This window comes from Corvus kubaryi, unplaced genomic scaffold, assembly GCF_017639235.1.
Source record: "Corvus kubaryi isolate FWS band 111438036 unplaced genomic scaffold, C.kubaryi_AGA036_p1.0 37201, whole genome shotgun sequence".
Classification (NCBI taxonomy): Eukaryota; Metazoa; Chordata; class Aves; order Passeriformes; family Corvidae; genus Corvus; species Corvus kubaryi.
In genome coordinates, this window is record NW_024581058.1 from 1,174,251 (window position 1) to 1,192,103 (window position 17,853).

General features: G+C 42.5%; 1 protein-coding gene across 1 annotated transcript; it reads right to left on the bottom strand.

The window, feature by feature from the left end:
* Window positions 1-3,935: 3,935 nt before the first annotated feature.
* On the bottom strand, window positions 3,936-17,847 carry CCND1 (cyclin D1). Its single transcript, XM_042022434.1, has 3 exons — window positions 17,657-17,847; window positions 12,485-12,633; window positions 3,936-7,495 (listed from the first exon to the last, which is right to left on the bottom strand). Exons 1-3 carry the CDS (start codon window positions 17,811-17,813, stop codon window positions 7,340-7,342), a joined length of 462 nt encoding a protein of 153 aa, XP_041878368.1. The 5' UTR covers window positions 17,814-17,847; the 3' UTR covers window positions 3,936-7,339.
* Window positions 17,848-17,853: the final 6 nt, after the last annotated feature.

Sequence of the window (17,853 nt, forward strand, 5' to 3'; positions counted from 1 at the left end):
GTTGAGCTCTGTCATGCAGAAGTGAAGGCAGATAAAACTTCTTTCACTGACATTGGAAAATGTTATCCATAAAGGAAGAACCTTTCTGATCCTTTGCAGTCCAAAGATCTCCATGGAAAGAGAAACCTAAAAAATATGTGGCCGACGGATGTGTTGTCCAAAAGGAACAAAATGGTCAGAGTGAGTGACTGAAATGGCTACAGAAATATTGAGTCAAACCCACAAAATAAATGTATTACCCATTTAAGAAATAATGTTTACTTATGAGTAAATAATTTATGGTGTCTTCTGGAAATTTAACAGCATGCATTGGCTGAAAGTCTGCTCTTCGTATTTAAAACAGCCAAATGTAAAGAACTGTGGCCTGCGGGTGTTCAGGGAGGAAAGAAAGCCGTTCAAAAATAATACCCAGTATTTGAACAATCTGGAGTGATACAATCTAATAAAGGGGAGAAATGAAACATCAAAAAGCTCAATTGCCCGTTGCAGACGTTTGCCACCAGAGCAGTGACTCAGGACACCAGGTCACTGCCGCAGGCTGCCTCAGGGGTGTTGTCGTAATGCCCTGCTGGTGCCTTCGTGGCCCTTGGGCAAGGATGTGCCCCTCCCAGCCCAGCTCCTTGGAGGCTGCTGCTAGTGTTATAAATCACATCCCAGTCACACCAACAGCAGCGTGGTGGCTGTCACGGGAGACCAGGCATCTGTGGAATATGGCTGGTGAGGGGATTAAGCCGAGTGTCACAGGGGCTGCTGCCAGGTGGGATGGATGAAACAAAACCACTCGGTAACATAGAATCTAAAATTTATTTACTCAGCAGGGAAGGGTGAGTGGGTAGCAATTTCCATTCCATGATGCACGTGCTACAAGCACAACTCAGAGCTCTAGACCTCCATTCCCCACACGGATCCAGAGGAGGATTCCTGCTCCAGGCAGTCCATGTGTCAGGTCCTAGCTTGGAGCTTGGCCCCTGCATGTCACAATTCCTCCTTTGGTTCAGCATTCCTGGTGGTGGTAGAGATCTGTACCTGGAGCTCTCTCCAGCCCCAAGGGATTGCCCTCTTAGCCAGTTCTTGTTTTGTGTGTCTGTCAGCACAGGCACTCCCAGGCCATTCTCTTTTTCCACACCTGAGGCCAGTTCCTGGTGGGGAGGAGGCTCCTCTCACCCTCTTTTCCTTCTGTAGTCGAGGTCTGGCACCAGGCAGGGCCCCCACATAGTAAAGATGCTGCCCATGTGCCATGTCCCAATTTGCCATGGACACGGGATCTTTCTGCCAGTAATTCCTTCTTCCATGTGAGAGCCCTCAGGAAAATGATGCCTGCGAATACTTGGTGAATTCCCTGAAATGTGAGACATTTTAATACCTGCTCTTCACACAGGCAGAAAGGAGGACAGGTCTAGGTAGGACTCTGCAGGTGCTACGGATCAGCAAGGAACTGTTTCTGTTTTCACTCTTAAATGTTTATCACACTAAAGAAGGAAAAGAAGCAAAACTTTTGCCTTCTTCCTAGATTTGGTCCTGCTTGGCCATTAAAGAACAAAATCAGAAGCCTGGCAAACGTCACATTATCGGTGCAATCCCATTGACTAATTTGCAATCCCTTTCTGATCGCTTGGTTGGAATATCGTGTGGAACTCAGTCAGAAGCCACATGGGAATCTACTCTGGCCATGCCAATGCAATTGCTATGAGCAATTATATCTGTGGGATTGTAAAAATATCTTGTTTGTTGAAGAGATACATTTCTCATAAAATGATGCCGACAGGAATTCATTAAAATGCCATCATTTATAGGTTTATTGCCATTGTTCCATTGTAGAAATCTCAGAGTATGAAGCCCACATGCACGGGTCATTTCTATGGCTCTTTTAAAACCTTCCAACCTTCTCTTTCTCCTCTATCTTCTGGAGTTTTCTATCACTTGAAATTCCAGGTGTGCTTGAATCCAAGTGGATTGAGGTTTTACATTTAATAGATCTTGTTTATTCTTTAATAAAAAGCATTTGAATTTAAGTGTTCATAAAAGGTCCAAGAGTGTCAAATGGCCTGAATTCAGCAATGGAACTGGGGAGGTTTTTGGGAGGTTTCTTTTGGAGGTTTTTCTGTGTACGTTTTTGATGCAAAAAAATACAGTAGTTTTTCCTTTAATATGCTACAGCATAGCCTAGCTGAACATGAATATTTTTTTACAGCCTATAGTAAATTGTTTTTCTTGCTACATTCTTGTCTTTCTGCCCTTTGCAACGTGAGTAATACTGGCATAGTTCACCCAACATTCAAGTTTAGGAGTCTGCATTTAGAGATGATGATCAGGAGAAGGAAAATGTAAATAACAGAGCTGACTATGTAGGCTTAAACCTACTTAAGTCACAACACTTAGTCCATTTAATAGAGTTTATAAAAGAGATAGGAATGGCAAAACCTACTGAACACATTCAGCCAAACCCAGGTTTGCATCTCTCACTGAATCATTGTAATGTTTTTATCAGCACAAGATTTTTATCAGAAGTCAAGGTCCCCTAAGTGTGTCTTCACTTGATTTTCAAACGCTTCAGAGGGGTGAGCCATCAGCCATATAAAAGTAAGCTATTTGTTCTTTCTGGGGGTTTCAGGGTTTTTTTTAATATGCTGGGGAAAATGAATAATGTTTGGCCCAGACCAATTTAAGCTTTGGCTTGATGTGTTTTTGAAGTCCCTGTAAGTTTAGTTCAGGTCATCTTTCAGTGTTTTACGCCTCCCAGTGTACTTCACCCTACAGAGCAGCTGCCCATTTCAAATGGAACAAACCAGACCACAGTTGTACTGGTTTTACTTCACCCATCTGATGTAGGCTTCAAGTTTCTGGCTGAAATTACTGGGAAACCACCAAGCTCATAGCTGCTCATCTGGGATTCTTCTCATGCAGGTGGTTTCCCATCAGTGGTAACTGCCCTGAGAGAACCTTATTTTGCACTAGACAATGATTAACACGTTAGAAGTTAGCTCTGGAGTTTCATTTTTCATTTCCTGTGCTGCACTCACTGCACAGAATCAGTTGTAATGTGAAGTTGAATCAATGGGAAACTCAGGAGGCAGATACTGAATTTCTGATTTGTGACAGGGAGGACAAGCACTTGGCCTTTTACATGGATTTTTTTAAGGCAGAAATAATTCCGCAGGATAAATAAATACATAGGTTATAAGCTTGACCATCTCCACTAAAAATAAGCTGTTTCTGCTGTGTTCAGCTCTGAAAATAATAATGATTGCTAATGTGCATCCCCCATTTTCAGAGATAATTTGGAATGTGAATTGGAACACAGGTTACCGGTTTTTTTCTTGTTTTACTTTGTAACAGTATCTAATTCCTGTCCTTCTATGTCCAGTTCTTTTTTTACATACTTTTAGTAGGCTTCAATATTTTTCAGGTTTATTCCTTATTATCTCAGCTGTAAGATGCAAAAGCTGTGTCTGAGGGGAAGGCACAGAGAAGAAGGCAGCTTAACCACCTGGCTTTTAAAACCAACTGTCTTCTGTAAAGCTCTTCCCTGCTGTAAAACCTTCCACTGATGAGAAAATACAAGCACACATTCTGTGCCATCCAACACCTACTTTGTTTTACCCTTCATTCACATGAACCACCAAAGGGCGTTTTACTCTAACTAACTTCTTCTGATGATAAAAAATAAAGCCTTCAGGAAGAAAAGAAATATTTTGCATCTTTAAAAAGACACTGTTGGTGTGACAGGCAGGCAGTCACCTACCCATGGCTCGAAACACCCACGGCTTCCTAAAATAACAACGGAAAAGGTCTTCAGCTTTTAAAATGTGGAGTCAAACCTAGAAAATGTCATGTGCTTTGCTCATTGCACCGGGGAGTTACGACCATTAAGCATTTTCAAGGCAATTTAAAAAAAGGGAAAAAAAGGGAAATTAAAAGACGACAACAGGCAGACGTTGGGTTTTACCAATTTTATTTCTAGACTTTAGGTTTTTTTTGCTGGAAACTTGTCTGTTACAGGTCTGTTGGTGAAAATGTGCATTTCAGACCAGTGATGCCAATAAGTACAATATAAAAATGTACAAATCTGAATTGCTTTTGCTTACTACAGATTGTTATAATAACGTGACAAATAAAGCATCTCTGTTGGCACGTGAACTCACTTATCTGGATTTGGCCTTTTTCAGTACATAACAATATTTTAAAGAAACTTGCAGTACACACTGCCACTCAGTGTAACACATAATAAAACCAACAAGCACTAAACTCAATAATCATGTTTGGTTCAGAGACACAGAGATGCCACGAACAGAAGTGTTTTATGAGGTAAGCAGTAAGAAATGTTCCTGAAATTTGGACAGAATGTATCCAGTCCTCCTGGGTCCTGCGACTGCTAGTAGCATTGCAATGCTTATTTAAGCACTATGTAGGATCTTAACTGCATTTGCCTCAAAATGAGTTCTAATTCTGTTTTGGTTTAGCAGCATACAGGCAACAGCTAGATTATTCTTCAGCATACAACTCTGTTAGCTGGCTTATTTATGAGATTTACAGGCTTTTTTTTTAAATTAGCATTATGCTATAATTAAAAAAAAAACAAAAACCAAAACAAAACAAAACAAAAAAAAACCAAAACCAAAACAAACAAAAAACCCTAGTATATCATAACAGATTAAACACACAAAATACTTAGAGTTCCAGAAGATAACCTATCATACCAAATGATGTGTCCCAGCTGAGGGGGAACCACACCAGGTGGCACACAAGAGTTATATTATAATGCACCTTTCATATATCAATGTGGCTAATAACACAGCTTAAAACTACTATGATAATAAACCCCAGATCAGACAAAGAATCCAGCTTTATAAAATGTGTAACGAGAAAAAAAAAACAAAAACCAAAAAAAAACAACCAACCCTTGACATTACTTGATCTTCTGAAATGTCTGCTGGCTTTTAAATTAATGCAGAGACCCATTCAGAGCAACGTTCGATGCATTTCCATTTGCAGTAGAACTACGAGGCACTGTAAGAACATCAAAACCTGGTCTAGACACGGGTAACTGAAGTATGAGGTATTGTGAAACAGGAACCTTTTTTGGAATAGAGCAGTAATCACATTAAGTAAAAATTGATCACATAAAAAATCTACAAAAAAAAAAAGATGTCAATAATATAATTTTCTATGAGAAAATTAAAACCTATTACATGGCAGTATATGACATTGTATAACAAAAAAAAAAAAAACTGATCCACAAAATAGCAGCAAAACACAATGACAAAGATACAGAAAAGCAATGTTAATTTTTTTTCAAACCATGCTGGGAATTTATCCATAGCAGCTCAATAAAAACGGAGCATCCACTCCTTTTTCTTTTATCTTTTTCTTTTTTTCTTTTGAATTTTTTTTCTTTTTTCCTTTTTTTGTTCTTTTTTGTTGTTGTTGTTGTTGGTTTTTTTTTTTTTACAATCAACACCTTAGCGGCAGTTTTCTCACATACATTTCACCATCACATTCTCCTCGAGCATCAACTTCAACAGCTATGTCCACGTCCCTTCAGCTACTTTCTAAAATAATAATAAAAAGATACATAGCCAAGATGTGCAAATTTTCTATTTGTAGCTAAATAAAAAAAACAAAAAAATGGGGCATATACTGGAATAAAAACTTCTTTCAAGTACTCCAATTTTCATATCTATTAACTATGGCGTTTTTTTCATGGTTAGACTGCTTTTGAAAATGTATAGGAAGGGGCCAAATAGACTGCTTGGTTTTGGGTTTGTTCTTTGAAGCGTGTCCTTTTTTTGCTTTAATAAGCTGGGTTAAAACTGCAACATCAAGGGTAGAAAGATTTTCTTTTTCAAAAGGGGCGATTGCATTAATTTACAAATCATACTGGCCTTACGAACATCCTCTGCAATAAATATTCTTTTTAGCCTTAACTATAAATTATATATTTTAGTGTTTAAAAACCTTCAGTTGTAAAACATCTAGCGATAATCCTTAAAACTATGTGTCCTATATGTGAACCTTTAAGGCCCCTAATTTACAAAGATGAGTTGGCACCAAAGGATTCTAAACTTCAAACTTTTCTATAGAAAAGGAAAGGAAGATATCCTGGCAATTTGTGAATGCAATTTACTCTCACTGGAACACAACCTTCGGAAAAAAAAGAATCACCTCTCCTCTAACACCATAGTTAAATGCACTTGCTTTGCAATTCCAAGTTTGCCAACAAGCACTTTATATATTTCCAAACCATTCCATTAAAAAAACAAACAAACAAACAAACAAAAAAAAATTCCCACACAATAAAAGAATGTATTTCCTATATCTAATGGACTGAAAGTGCTTTGAATGGAATGGTTTTAGAATATTACAAACGAACAAAAAAGAAAAAAAAAAAAACAAAAAACAAAACAAAAAAGACTGAACTGTGGATTGAACCTGACCATAATTAGGCTGAATATCTGTGGGGTCAGACCAGCATCTTTACACAGGTAACTACAAAAATAGGAAGATTACAAAAATATAATATATTATGTCACTATTTCGGTTTCTCTTTATAATAGGGTACTGTATGAGTAGTACATTGGCCTTTCCCAACCATGCTAAGCTGGAACCCTACAAATGCCTCAATGCACAGGCAATCCACAGGCACAAAAAAAAAAAAAGATTAACATATAATAATGCTGCATACTAACATACACTAACTTATGGGTTACGTTAACCATTTATAAGGTGAAGAGGATAAAAAAAACCTAAGGAAATAAAATAAACATTTACAGATGAATTATAAAGTGACTAAATGCATAAGCAAGCAAGATACAGAAAAGCCTAGAACTGCGTTAAAGCTATGCTTTTTAAAGGAAAAGAATATTTCATTTACTATCTAAAAAACAAAAAAAAAAACCCTCTTCTACTTTAAAAATGGTTGGTTGGTTTGTTTTATATGTAAGAAATCAAATCTAATACCTCCCCTGGAGACATTTCGTGTGTTAATGCCTATTTTTACAACATACAGACAAGAACACTTTAATATAAAAACTAGTTGATTATTATTGTATAAAATCCTCTATTTTTGTAGCACAAACCCCTGGGGGTAATGCAAATACTATTTTTTTCTTTTTTTAAGACAGTTTTTGGGGTATTTTTTGTTTATTTGTTTGTTTGAAGTCACAGATGGAAGGGAGACAGAGCAAGAAAAAAATATAACAAGACTGGTTTTCCCTTCTGGTATAAAAATGTCCTGGAGAAAAGGGTTTCTGGGGGGGAGATCCTGACGCTGATTCCTTCTCAGATGCCCTTTCTTTGTCTGCTTTTCTTGCCAAGCAAATCCATTAAGAAGAAGTCCTCTTTAAATGTTCACGTCTCGCACATCAGTAGGCGTGCAGGAGAGGTCTGCTTCGTCCTCTACAGTCTTTGTTTCTGAAGATACGTTGTGCTGCTGTGCCTGGCGTAGACTGGACTCGAGGAGGGACTCAATCTGTTCTTGGCAGGCTCGTAAACAATCCTGCAGAAGGGTGGAATGGAAGGGGAGAGAGAGACCCAAGAGTCCTTTAGAAAGATCACAGGCTAAAATACCGTTCCTTGGCAAAGCAAGAGAAATGCTGTCGGGTTATCTGGGAGAGCAGCAGGCTGAAAAGGAGGGTGGGAAGAGCAGGAGAAGCACCCGACAGTGAAAGCATTGGATGAGCAAGCCCATTTCTTGCAGACTGCACCTTGCACTGCTGCTTCTCTGCCTGTGCTGTTTACACTTCTGTACAAGTCCATGGATGACAACTGTGATTTCTACTTTTACCCCAGGAACCCTTCAGCAGCAGAGTCTGCCAGAAGCAATGCTCACAAGCAGGGACATTTTTCCCCAGGCTAAGTTCCAATGACATTAAGTTCTTAGAAATGCCATGTATGTTTAGATGCCCATGCCCAAAGCTGCCTGCCAGCTGCTGCAATGTCCAGCTGTGGGCAGCTCAAGGCAGCTGATAAATTCCTAACTCTGAAAGCATCTCCAGAGATGGACTGGACTGGACGACCCCAAAATGGAAAGGCCTCTCAGAAGCACCACGAAACACCTCCCTACCCCCGCACTACCAAGTTCATCCAAGCTTTCTGTGTGCTACCACATCCACCTGGAAATCTCAGGCAGGGGGAGACCTTTTCCTCTCACTTCCAGAGTGTTTTCTCCGAGCTGGATGTGCACACAATCCTCCTGAGGGTTCAGGAGGATGCACAGGCCTCGCTGGGAATCAAAAAACCGTAAAGCACCAAGGAGGATCCTGTCTAGGGTGGGGAAAGGTGACTTCCCCCAGGCATTAAAAGCCATACCATGAGGAGATGTATCAGATTCCCAGCAACCAGAAATGGGAGAAAGCCTTTTAGCTCAACCTGCCCAACCTCCTGCAGGTTAGGGAGGCCTGTACACCCACGGCAGTGACACAAAAATGGTGCCTTGAACAGGCCAAACAATCCCACAGCATTTTGCCAAAACTCATCCAGCATGCTGTTTACCCTCATCTTTATAACAAACATCGTAAGCTTTTTCCCCCAACATCTTTAACTCTGTGTATTAAGGACTTTGAAGTTTCCTTTCAGCATTGCCTTTTCTGATTTAACCTATGACATGTGTTAGCCCTTGCGGTGAACCCAGTCTTCCATGATAAATTGCCGTCAAAAGTGTTAGGATGTGCATGACTGAGAATGAATGTTGTTTTCCTGAGAGGGTGACCTGCCTGCTGTTTTCTTTATTTCCCAGTTTCAATTCTGCCTTCATTCAGAGGCTTCTTGTGTGATCTACCAGCTTTTCACTGATTCCACTACCACAAGAATCTCCTCTGCCACCAATAAGGGCACATGGCATTTGGGGTAAAATAAGATTAGAAACCCAAGCAAACAATTCTCTGCAAGTCCTTTCTGAGAGAGAGGGAGGTTAATCCTACCTCTAAGCAGATCAGACCATCAGTTACAGCTCACTGAAAACACATAACCTATGACCTTTCCTGGTTTAAACCCTAGTGTAATATTTCCTCTTGACAGAGACACACAGTGTTTTAAATGACAAAAAGAAACGCCTCATATCCTAAAGTCATCATGCCTTTGGCTCCTGCATACCTCTGGCCTCCACAATAAGGTCTCTATGAAGTCCTTGCACCCAGCCCTCCTCCAGATATGATGGATCAATCCTGACTGTAAGGCTCCCCCTTGCACCACGAAGCTCCCTCGCCCTTGGAATCACACATGTTAAAGAGGAGAGCACCAGCACAGCTTTAGGTGCTCCTGGCTTTACAAAGCCACTCTTGAGGATAATTCTCTTTTAGCACGTTCAGTGTTCCAAACTGAAAGCACATTTATTTTTCAGAGCAAAATGAACCCTCTTGGGGTTTTGTTTTGGGGGTTTTTCTTCAGGTGGGAGTGAAACTCATTTTCTGGTGAGTTTTGATGGGAACTTTGTGGGGGTTTTTTTTTAATCCTGACCATTTGCATATAGCGTGTTTGAGCTGTGAAAACAAAAACCATTCAAAAGAATTTCTATAAATACCTATTCTTCTCCCTCTGGAGTCCAGTTATGAATAATTACGTAGGACTTTGTAATTTAAAGGTACTTTTTGCCCACAGAATTTTTTTTCATTTAAAATTCTCGGAGTGCAACATGCTGTAACTGTATTTTTTAAAAACAATCTTTGCAATTTATTATGAACAGACTGTCTTAAGCTACAGTTGAATTAAAAATATTTTTTTTACTGTTTAAGGAATTTTGTCCATGTCTTATTCACATGACTATTAAATAGCTGGCCTGTAGGAATGCACTAGAGCTAGCAAAAAATAACTGCAAAACATAAAATTCACTGTGAACAACCTCACCAAAGCTGTTTTCATTCTCAGTACTTCCCAACACTGAAAAGCAAATACAAAACTTGCGCATTACTCTGATAACTTCTCCCAACAACTTTTCTGCTTCACTACCCAAATTTTCAATGCCCACAGTTTGTTCAAGGTCATAAACCCTTCCTGGATTAATTAAGCTCCTCAGTGGAAAAAAAACAACCCAAACTTGCTAGCTTAACTGATGTGGTCAAACACCTTTAAGACACAGTGGACATGATCAGACTCCAGGGTCAGATAGGAAAGGAAACAAACAACAACAAAAAAGGAACTGCTTGGAAATCCTTTGTTCCTGCCTGACCCGTTCTGGATAACAAGCACATGTTTGAAGGTGCCTCTGAGAAGGGGCAGGCAGGAGACGGATTCCAGTGCACTAACAGACAGCATGGAGACCCAATGCTAATCTAGTTTAGCAAATTTCTGGCCTGGAAATGAATGTCAGGTAAAATTCCATCTGTTTGGATGATGGGGTCAGGAATAGAATGATGGAAGACAGCCCAAGACTTCTAATTGTGATTATCTGACTTCTAATTACCCCTGATCAAAGGCAAAATGGGAAATTGGACTCCTACCAACGTATAAACATGAACCATAAAGGAATTCCAATCAAGTGAATTCATTTTACTTTAGATTCAGCCTTCTTTGAGAATAAAGGTAAAAAAGTGTAATTATGTAACCTGAAATCCCACAGACCTGCTGCTCCAGCTAACAGATCATCAGGGAGAATACCAGCCCTGCTCTTAACATTCCAAGACTATCCAGTGTAAAACATGTTCCCTGACAAGGGGAACCATCACTGGGGCATAACACACTTCATACAAATCCTAGTGGAGCGGGATAGCAGGAATGGCATTTGATACCACAGATTACACAGACAGGTATTTTGGGAAAGTCTCCCTGCAGGGGAGTCCTGCTCCTCTGTATGAAACCAAGCAGATTCCTCTCTCAGAACAATTGCAGTGGAAGTTGCTGTTGCCTTACTCCACCCCCAACACAACAATATACCTGTGCACACACAGAACTTTATGATGCTCATTTTCTGTAGCAATCCATACAAAATCCTTACTTCTCCCTAACACATGAATATATTTAGCACTGGAAGCTGGAGGGGAGTTACTCCCTTTTCAAGCTGTTAACCAAGCTCAGATCAAACAGACTGTGGCCTTGCAGTGACTGTGGACAATTAAAATGAAATAATCAAAAATCCTCTTTTCTTGCTAAAGCAATTTTGTTTTCTTTTAAAGAGCTCTGTCATCAAGTAAGTCAAGTCACACAAGGACAGGCCGTTGTTCTGCACGATGTGAGGGAATCCACTTCAATGCCCAGTATCAGGAATGGTTCAATCATTGTTTGAATCAAGATGCTGCCTGAACAGATAGCAAGCATTTTCCCTCAGTACCTGCTTCAAACATCTCGCCCTGGATGGTGGCCAACCACAGGCTGGAATCATCTGCATTGCTCACAAACTGACTAAAAGCATCACACGTGCTTTCCAAAGTGAGCAGCCCATTATGTCAGCTTTTCTTGCAGTATTTAGCATTTCAGGTTCTTAGAGTATTTAACACTTCAGCACTGTATTACCTCAGCTGCAGTGATAGAAGTGGCAAAAATGACATGCTCACTGTTCAGGTGATCAAAATAACAAGCTGAGGAATCGCTCAATCCTGTCAACAAAGCCCAATTACACAAAGCCAGTTTTGCAGTGGCTGGACTGGGACAGTTTTCTATGCATTTAAATTACTAACACGTAAAATAATTTAACAGCATCTCCAAGATTCTGCCCCTAACCACTGAGTTGTCTCTATTTGACTCATTGTCCAGCGCTTGGAGACCTCACAAGAACCTTTTTAAAGCATCTATTTATTGGTCTTCCACATTGTTACGAAACAAAGCTCAACTCTGCCCCAACTTCACACACCATTATGACATGGATCATTGACTTTAGGTCTTCCTTGTAGGCTCCCTTCCTGGCCCATTCACTCATGAAAGGTTTATTGCTCACTCGTTACTGATGTGCATCTCCTGGAAGCTGCAGGGCAAAATGAAGAGTCCTGTGAGGACCATCTACCTTGTCACAAAGTCGTGGGACAAGCATTTGTTCCAAAAAGGAATTCAACACCAGCTACTGTGCAGGTCTAGCACGTAATAAACCAAATTAGATCATTAGAACTCTTTTAAGAAGGGCTTTTTCACACCACTTGGCACAATAAAAGGCCTCAAGAATGGTCAGAGATAAGGTCAGAGATACCACAAGGTCTCAGTAACTGTTTCCTGGTCTTGCTCCCCAAGTTTTGTTATACAGAGGCTCCTGTTTTATTTATCCCCCAGCCAAACACAGCCTCTGCCACCTCCTAAGTCGGTGCAGGGCTTCCTTCTCTCCCAAACACCAGAGCCGGATGTGCCATTCCCATCCGGGAACTGCAGCAGCGTCACCACAGAGTATCGGTGGGCATCATGACAGCCAAGCAAGCAGGCTGAGCACAGGAGAGCACATTGAGAACCCCCACTCTGAGGCTTGACCTTTCCCAAGATTTACTGTCAGATTAGCTCCCGTGCAGCAAGCAGGCATTCATTCTTAAAAACCCTTAACGCAGGAGATCAACCGAGAGGAAGAGTCACTTACCGGATCACATTTGATAACTTGTGATAGGAAATGTGTGAGGCATTGATAGGAGAGGAAAGTGTTAGTGTTCCCCAGATGCAGGCCTTGCACAGCTGCTACCACGCTGCCAGCTGCGATCATGGAGGGTGGGTTTGAAATAAATTTAATATCTGTATGAAGAAAGGAGAGAAAAAAAAAAAAAGAAAAAAAAAAAAGACTGAAATGATTGCTTTAGGAGAAGCCTGTCCATACACATACACTCTTCCTACCAGCGTGGCTTTCAGCTGCCAACTATTGCATCCGAAAAGGCAGGGAAAATGGTGAGCAGAAAGGTGCCTCCTGCTCTAAAACTGCTACAGGTCCAAACCTGCAAACACTTATCCACATGAGCAACTGCTCTGCACAGAGTGGCCCTTGCTAGCACTGAGCCTGGGATGCCATTCATCACTTCGAGGTACTTTCATCATAAGCAGGGCCCCCATTCTTCCAACGTTAAAATACTCTGCTCCTGTGAATAATGCCACGGGGGTCAATGGCACTGCACATCTGAGAAAACCTGTTCCCATCCTGCAGTGTTCTGCATGGTCAGATCCAAGGTGCACTCTAACAACGAGTCCTGGGGCCCTTTAGAGCAGAAACCTTTGCTCTGACACTCAAAGGAATATTGCTTTAATGAACAACAACATCAACAAAAAGAAAGAAAAGAGAAAGACAGCTTAACCCTGTCAGGAGGCAGATAATCCATATTTAAATTAAAGTTTCATCTTAAAAATGCTTTGTCTCAACCTGGTCTCTTGTCAGTGGCTGCCATCCATCCTGGCAACAGGGATTTAATGTAAATGTGGCATAACTAAGTGACGGGGGTCCCAAGAATTGGCGGACAATCAGTTACATTCTGATGTGACACCATGCTGACAAGAGGCTGGGCCCCCTTCCAGACTGCATTGCTGTAGGTCTCTCCACAAAGCCACTCCCAGGATCCCTTAAGGGGCTATCTCTGCCATTTAGCATGTTTTCCCTTTGGGTTTATTTGGTCTGGTTTGAGTTTTTCTAGTATTTTTCAATAATAACAGTCCACATTTTAAGGGTAAGATTCCTTCTGCTGAACAGGAATGCATTTGATCCGTGGCAGTGAACACCTTGGAGGAGAATCAGGAGCAAAGGAAGCAAGTGGCACAAGTGAAGGTCCAATTTGGTGAGGGAGAAAGGGAAAGGCCACAATGTACACCAAAACCTGAGATACATTCCTTCAGCTTTTATCAGAATACAACTTCCTCTGGGTTGGAAAAATATAAACTATCTGTCAAATCCCTGAACAAAATCAAAGGAATGGACAGCTTAGAGGGCTCAGTGGAACAGTTTAAGTATTAAATCATGCATCTCCGTTATTATGATAAAATAACTTTTGTGCAAATGCTTTACCAGTGAAACTAAAGCCATCAGGACTCCGTGGAAGTCCTGGCTCTGAATCTGTTTATTCAGACACCTCTGACACTCCGCTGTGGCCCTGACCAATACCCACCTTGAAAGGGGCACTTCGCCCAGCATCCTGCGAATACCTCCAAAATTAAACTGATACATGGAAATCTGGCCAAGCTTTTAGGATGCACTGCCAGCGAAAAGGCAAGCTCGAGCTAAAGTCATCTCGTTTGTGTTAAAAATAATCATATCAAAATAAATTTGGCTGCCCCCCTTTTCCCAACCTGCCCGTTTCCGGGCAGATATAAACACACCCACCTTCTAGCAAGCCACTGTCATTCCCAAAACAAAACAAAACCAAAACAAACCAGCACTCCAGACTGCTTATTGGCACTGTACCCATTCCAAAGCCAGTCCCGAACTGAAATACTGACACAGAGCTGCAGGTGGACTTCGGAAACGGGGGATTCCGAGCATGGATCCCACCAGGATGGGGTTGCTCGGAGGGGTAGGGTGGCAGTGCCTTCCCGACACTGTTTACCGAGCTCCACAAACGGGACATGACCAAAATGTGTCACTTTAATGAGCCTGTCCTGACAGGATCACGTTTGGGATTAATATTTGCGTCCTTCCTTTAAACGGAGCAGTAAACAAGAACATGAATTCATAGTCACACCCTCATTCTTTCCAAGGTGGAAAAGTGATAATGAAGTTTAAATGACCAGTTTGTGTCTGTCCCTATAACCACTCCAGACAAGCAGCATGGACTGCCTTTTTGTTGCAACTCAACAAGGAATTATTTGTGGCAGAGGCCACTAATTTCAGCATATTAATCAGGGGGCCCCTCTCGCCTGTAATTGGATGCCCCCAAGTGAAGAGTGTGGCATCATTGTCAGCCTCCATCGCCTCATCTTGCGCTATTGAGCGCTCAGGAACAAGGGGGCTTCGGTGAGATGAATTAGACCTGACACAGCCACAATGGGGTAGGGGGCCCCATCAATTGAAGCACACATCCCCAGTAGCCTATCTGAGACTTCATCCAAAAAGAATAAACAACTTCAGCGTTGTTAAAAAGAGAGAGAGGGAGAGAGAGAGGAGGGGGAGGAGAGAGAAGAATGCCAGCCACCCTGAAGGGAGGACAAAGCAGGCATATAGGCGCTGCAGCGCTTTAAAAAAAATTCCTAACAAGGCGAGTCACCCCTTTTCCTTTTTAAATGGAGCAGCAATTCCATCCGTCTGGAGAGCTGGGGGCTATGAATGAAAATCTTTTCATTGAGGCAAATCAAAACTGTGAACATAAATCACTTGCTGCAAGATGCAACAGGTTCCAACTGGTCACATACCTTGAGACTTCCAATTTTATAAAGGCCGGAGAATGGGAGAATTGTAACACACTCCTTTCAAAGGGGGATCTTTCTTTCTCCTTTGGAGAGGACCAAAGCAACAACAATAATAATAGCAATAATAATAATAATAAAAATAATAATAATAAAAAGGAGCCTGGTATGTTTTGATAACCAGAGGAACATAATGAAATGCTGAAGCTCCAATATTTGTTGCTATTCATTGTTATGCTTGTATAGAGCTGCAGCTCTCCCTCAACACTGGTCTTAACTTGGGCCAAAAGAGGCCTGCTTCCTTTTGAGCTCTCCCTGCCTTGCTCGGCCATGCCAAAGCCCCATTCATTAAGCTCAATTATGTGTTAACTTCAAACAACCCCTGGTAATTTTTCTTTTTTTTTTCTTTTTTCTTTTTTTTCTTTTTCACTTTTTCTCCAAAACCTACCACAGCACAAAGGCATCCTTTGGTGAAAATGGATTTTGCAAAACCAAACCAAATCAAACAAACCCACTTCTACTAGCCAGACAACTGGAGAGAGAGCTTAGGAGGAATTCCCCTCAACTTCACCTTGCAGCGTAACCTTCTCTTTCTGGAGCAAACACATACACACGCATCTACAAACACTTCCACAGCCTTCACCTCGGTGAGCCAACTGGCCAAGGGTTTGTTTTCTAAGCAAGCATTATTATTCTGCAGTCACTTCTTAGGAGAACCTCCTTTACAGAAGAGGACACAGGCAAAATATAGACTGCACTTGCCCCTGAGGCCACTTAAGCGAGCTGTCAGTGTTTCCAGTGGACTTTGGATCAGGCCCCACAGCATCCAGGCAGCACAAGGCATTTGCAGTCCGTCTAGGTTCATTTTGGCAAGGGGAAATGCAGCACAACCCAGCAACAGCAAAGCAAAGTCCAGATGCTGCTTAGGCCACATGTGATCTTCACTAGCCAACAAAGAAGTCATGAGAAACGCAAAAGGTAGAGAAACCCCTGGCATCCAAAAATAACAATAAAAACACAGAGCCCAGTGGCAGCCTTCCTGAGCGCTCCTTCCCCAGGCAATATTCCCAGCTTCAGTAGGGAGCTGAAGAGGGCCCCAACTCTGGTGAGCTCAGCGCTGGCTTTTTTAAAAGCTAAGTAAAACTCCCAGAACATGGTTCTCATTTACTGATCCATTCTCCAGCTGTGGTGTGTAGCAGTGTTAAATAAAGGCTCTGGATGTGCTTCCTAAAAGAAACATAACAACACCGCCAGTAGATCAAAGTACTGGACTCTTAGCAAGTCTCCAACCTTTGAACTACTCTTGTTTTCATCCCTGTCATTGCCAACACAACAACCTAGGTTAAACATCCCCACATCCAAAGGGGAGCCCGGGTGGCCATTCCTTTTAGCTTCAAACTTAGCAAATCATGCCTCCAGAGTTTAGCAGCCTCTTATCTGGTAGAACCTGGCACGGAGGGACACACTGGACTCTCCCAAAATGTTGCTGCCGGTGGTTTGAAGGTTGTGGCACTCCCAACACCGAGCATTACTCCAGGCAACCTCGCCTACGAGCTGCCCCTTACGCTGATGCTAGGCCCAAGCTGAAGAGCAATGCCAGTGTTTATAAACTTCTCTTTTAAGGCTTGGTTGTTCTATCTTTAGGCCTTGCAGCGGGGCCGGTTCCACGAAATAATTTTTTTTTTTCCCCTTCTGAGCGCCTGCCATCTTCCTTCAACCTTTCTATACCAAATCAAACCTCTGGAAAACAAGCTACACGGCATTAATGGGTGCCACCGGGCGCGCACGTCCCACCGAGCCTTTGGAGTGTGGACACCACGGCACTTTGGAGGCCGGCCCTGCTCATGGCTCCAGCACAGCACGTGGTCGGGAGGGTGCAGATGGCAGCGGCTCGGTCCCGTGCCAGGAAAAGCCTCTGTGCCGCGTGGCCCTCCTCCAATCCACCAGCCACCGAGGAGGGGGGGAAGAGGCAACTTGAAGAGGGAAGGTTTAAAACCCCCACGCAGAGCTATTCCCAGGGAAAATCTCCCTCCGCCTTTAAAAACTCGTCCTAAAGAATGAGTCCACACGGGGAGGGATTCCCCACACGGGCAGTAAGCCTTTTGCAGCCCCGACATAAACCCGGTGTAGGGGGGGCGAGGAAATCGTGCCACGCTGAGCTACAGAGAGCGGGGCTGGGGGGGGAGGGTGGCCCCTCTCCCTCCCTGACAACCACACAAAACTCCGACTCAGAAGCGAAATATCTTCTGAAAAGAAAAACTTACCTCTGGCAAAGTAATCCACCTTCTGCAAACAAGGGGCAATAATCGGGGCTTAAACTACCTCCCCGCAGCTCTGCGAGCGCGCCTGAGACCAACAGCTACGGGAAGCTTTACAAGCCGGGGGGTGGGCGCGTGTCGGGGAGCAACGCGCTTTGCGCAACGTGCAGGGCTCATACCTGTAGCGCACAGAGCCACAAAAGTCTGAGCATGTTTACGGATGATCTGCTTGGTGTCCTCTGCCAGAGGCATTTTAGTAAGGAAATGTTCAATGAAATCGTGGGGGGTCATTGCAGCCAGATTCCATTTCAGCTTATTCACCAGCAGCAGCTCCATTTGCTGCAAAGAGAAGAGGGAGGGGAAGGGGGAAGGAGAG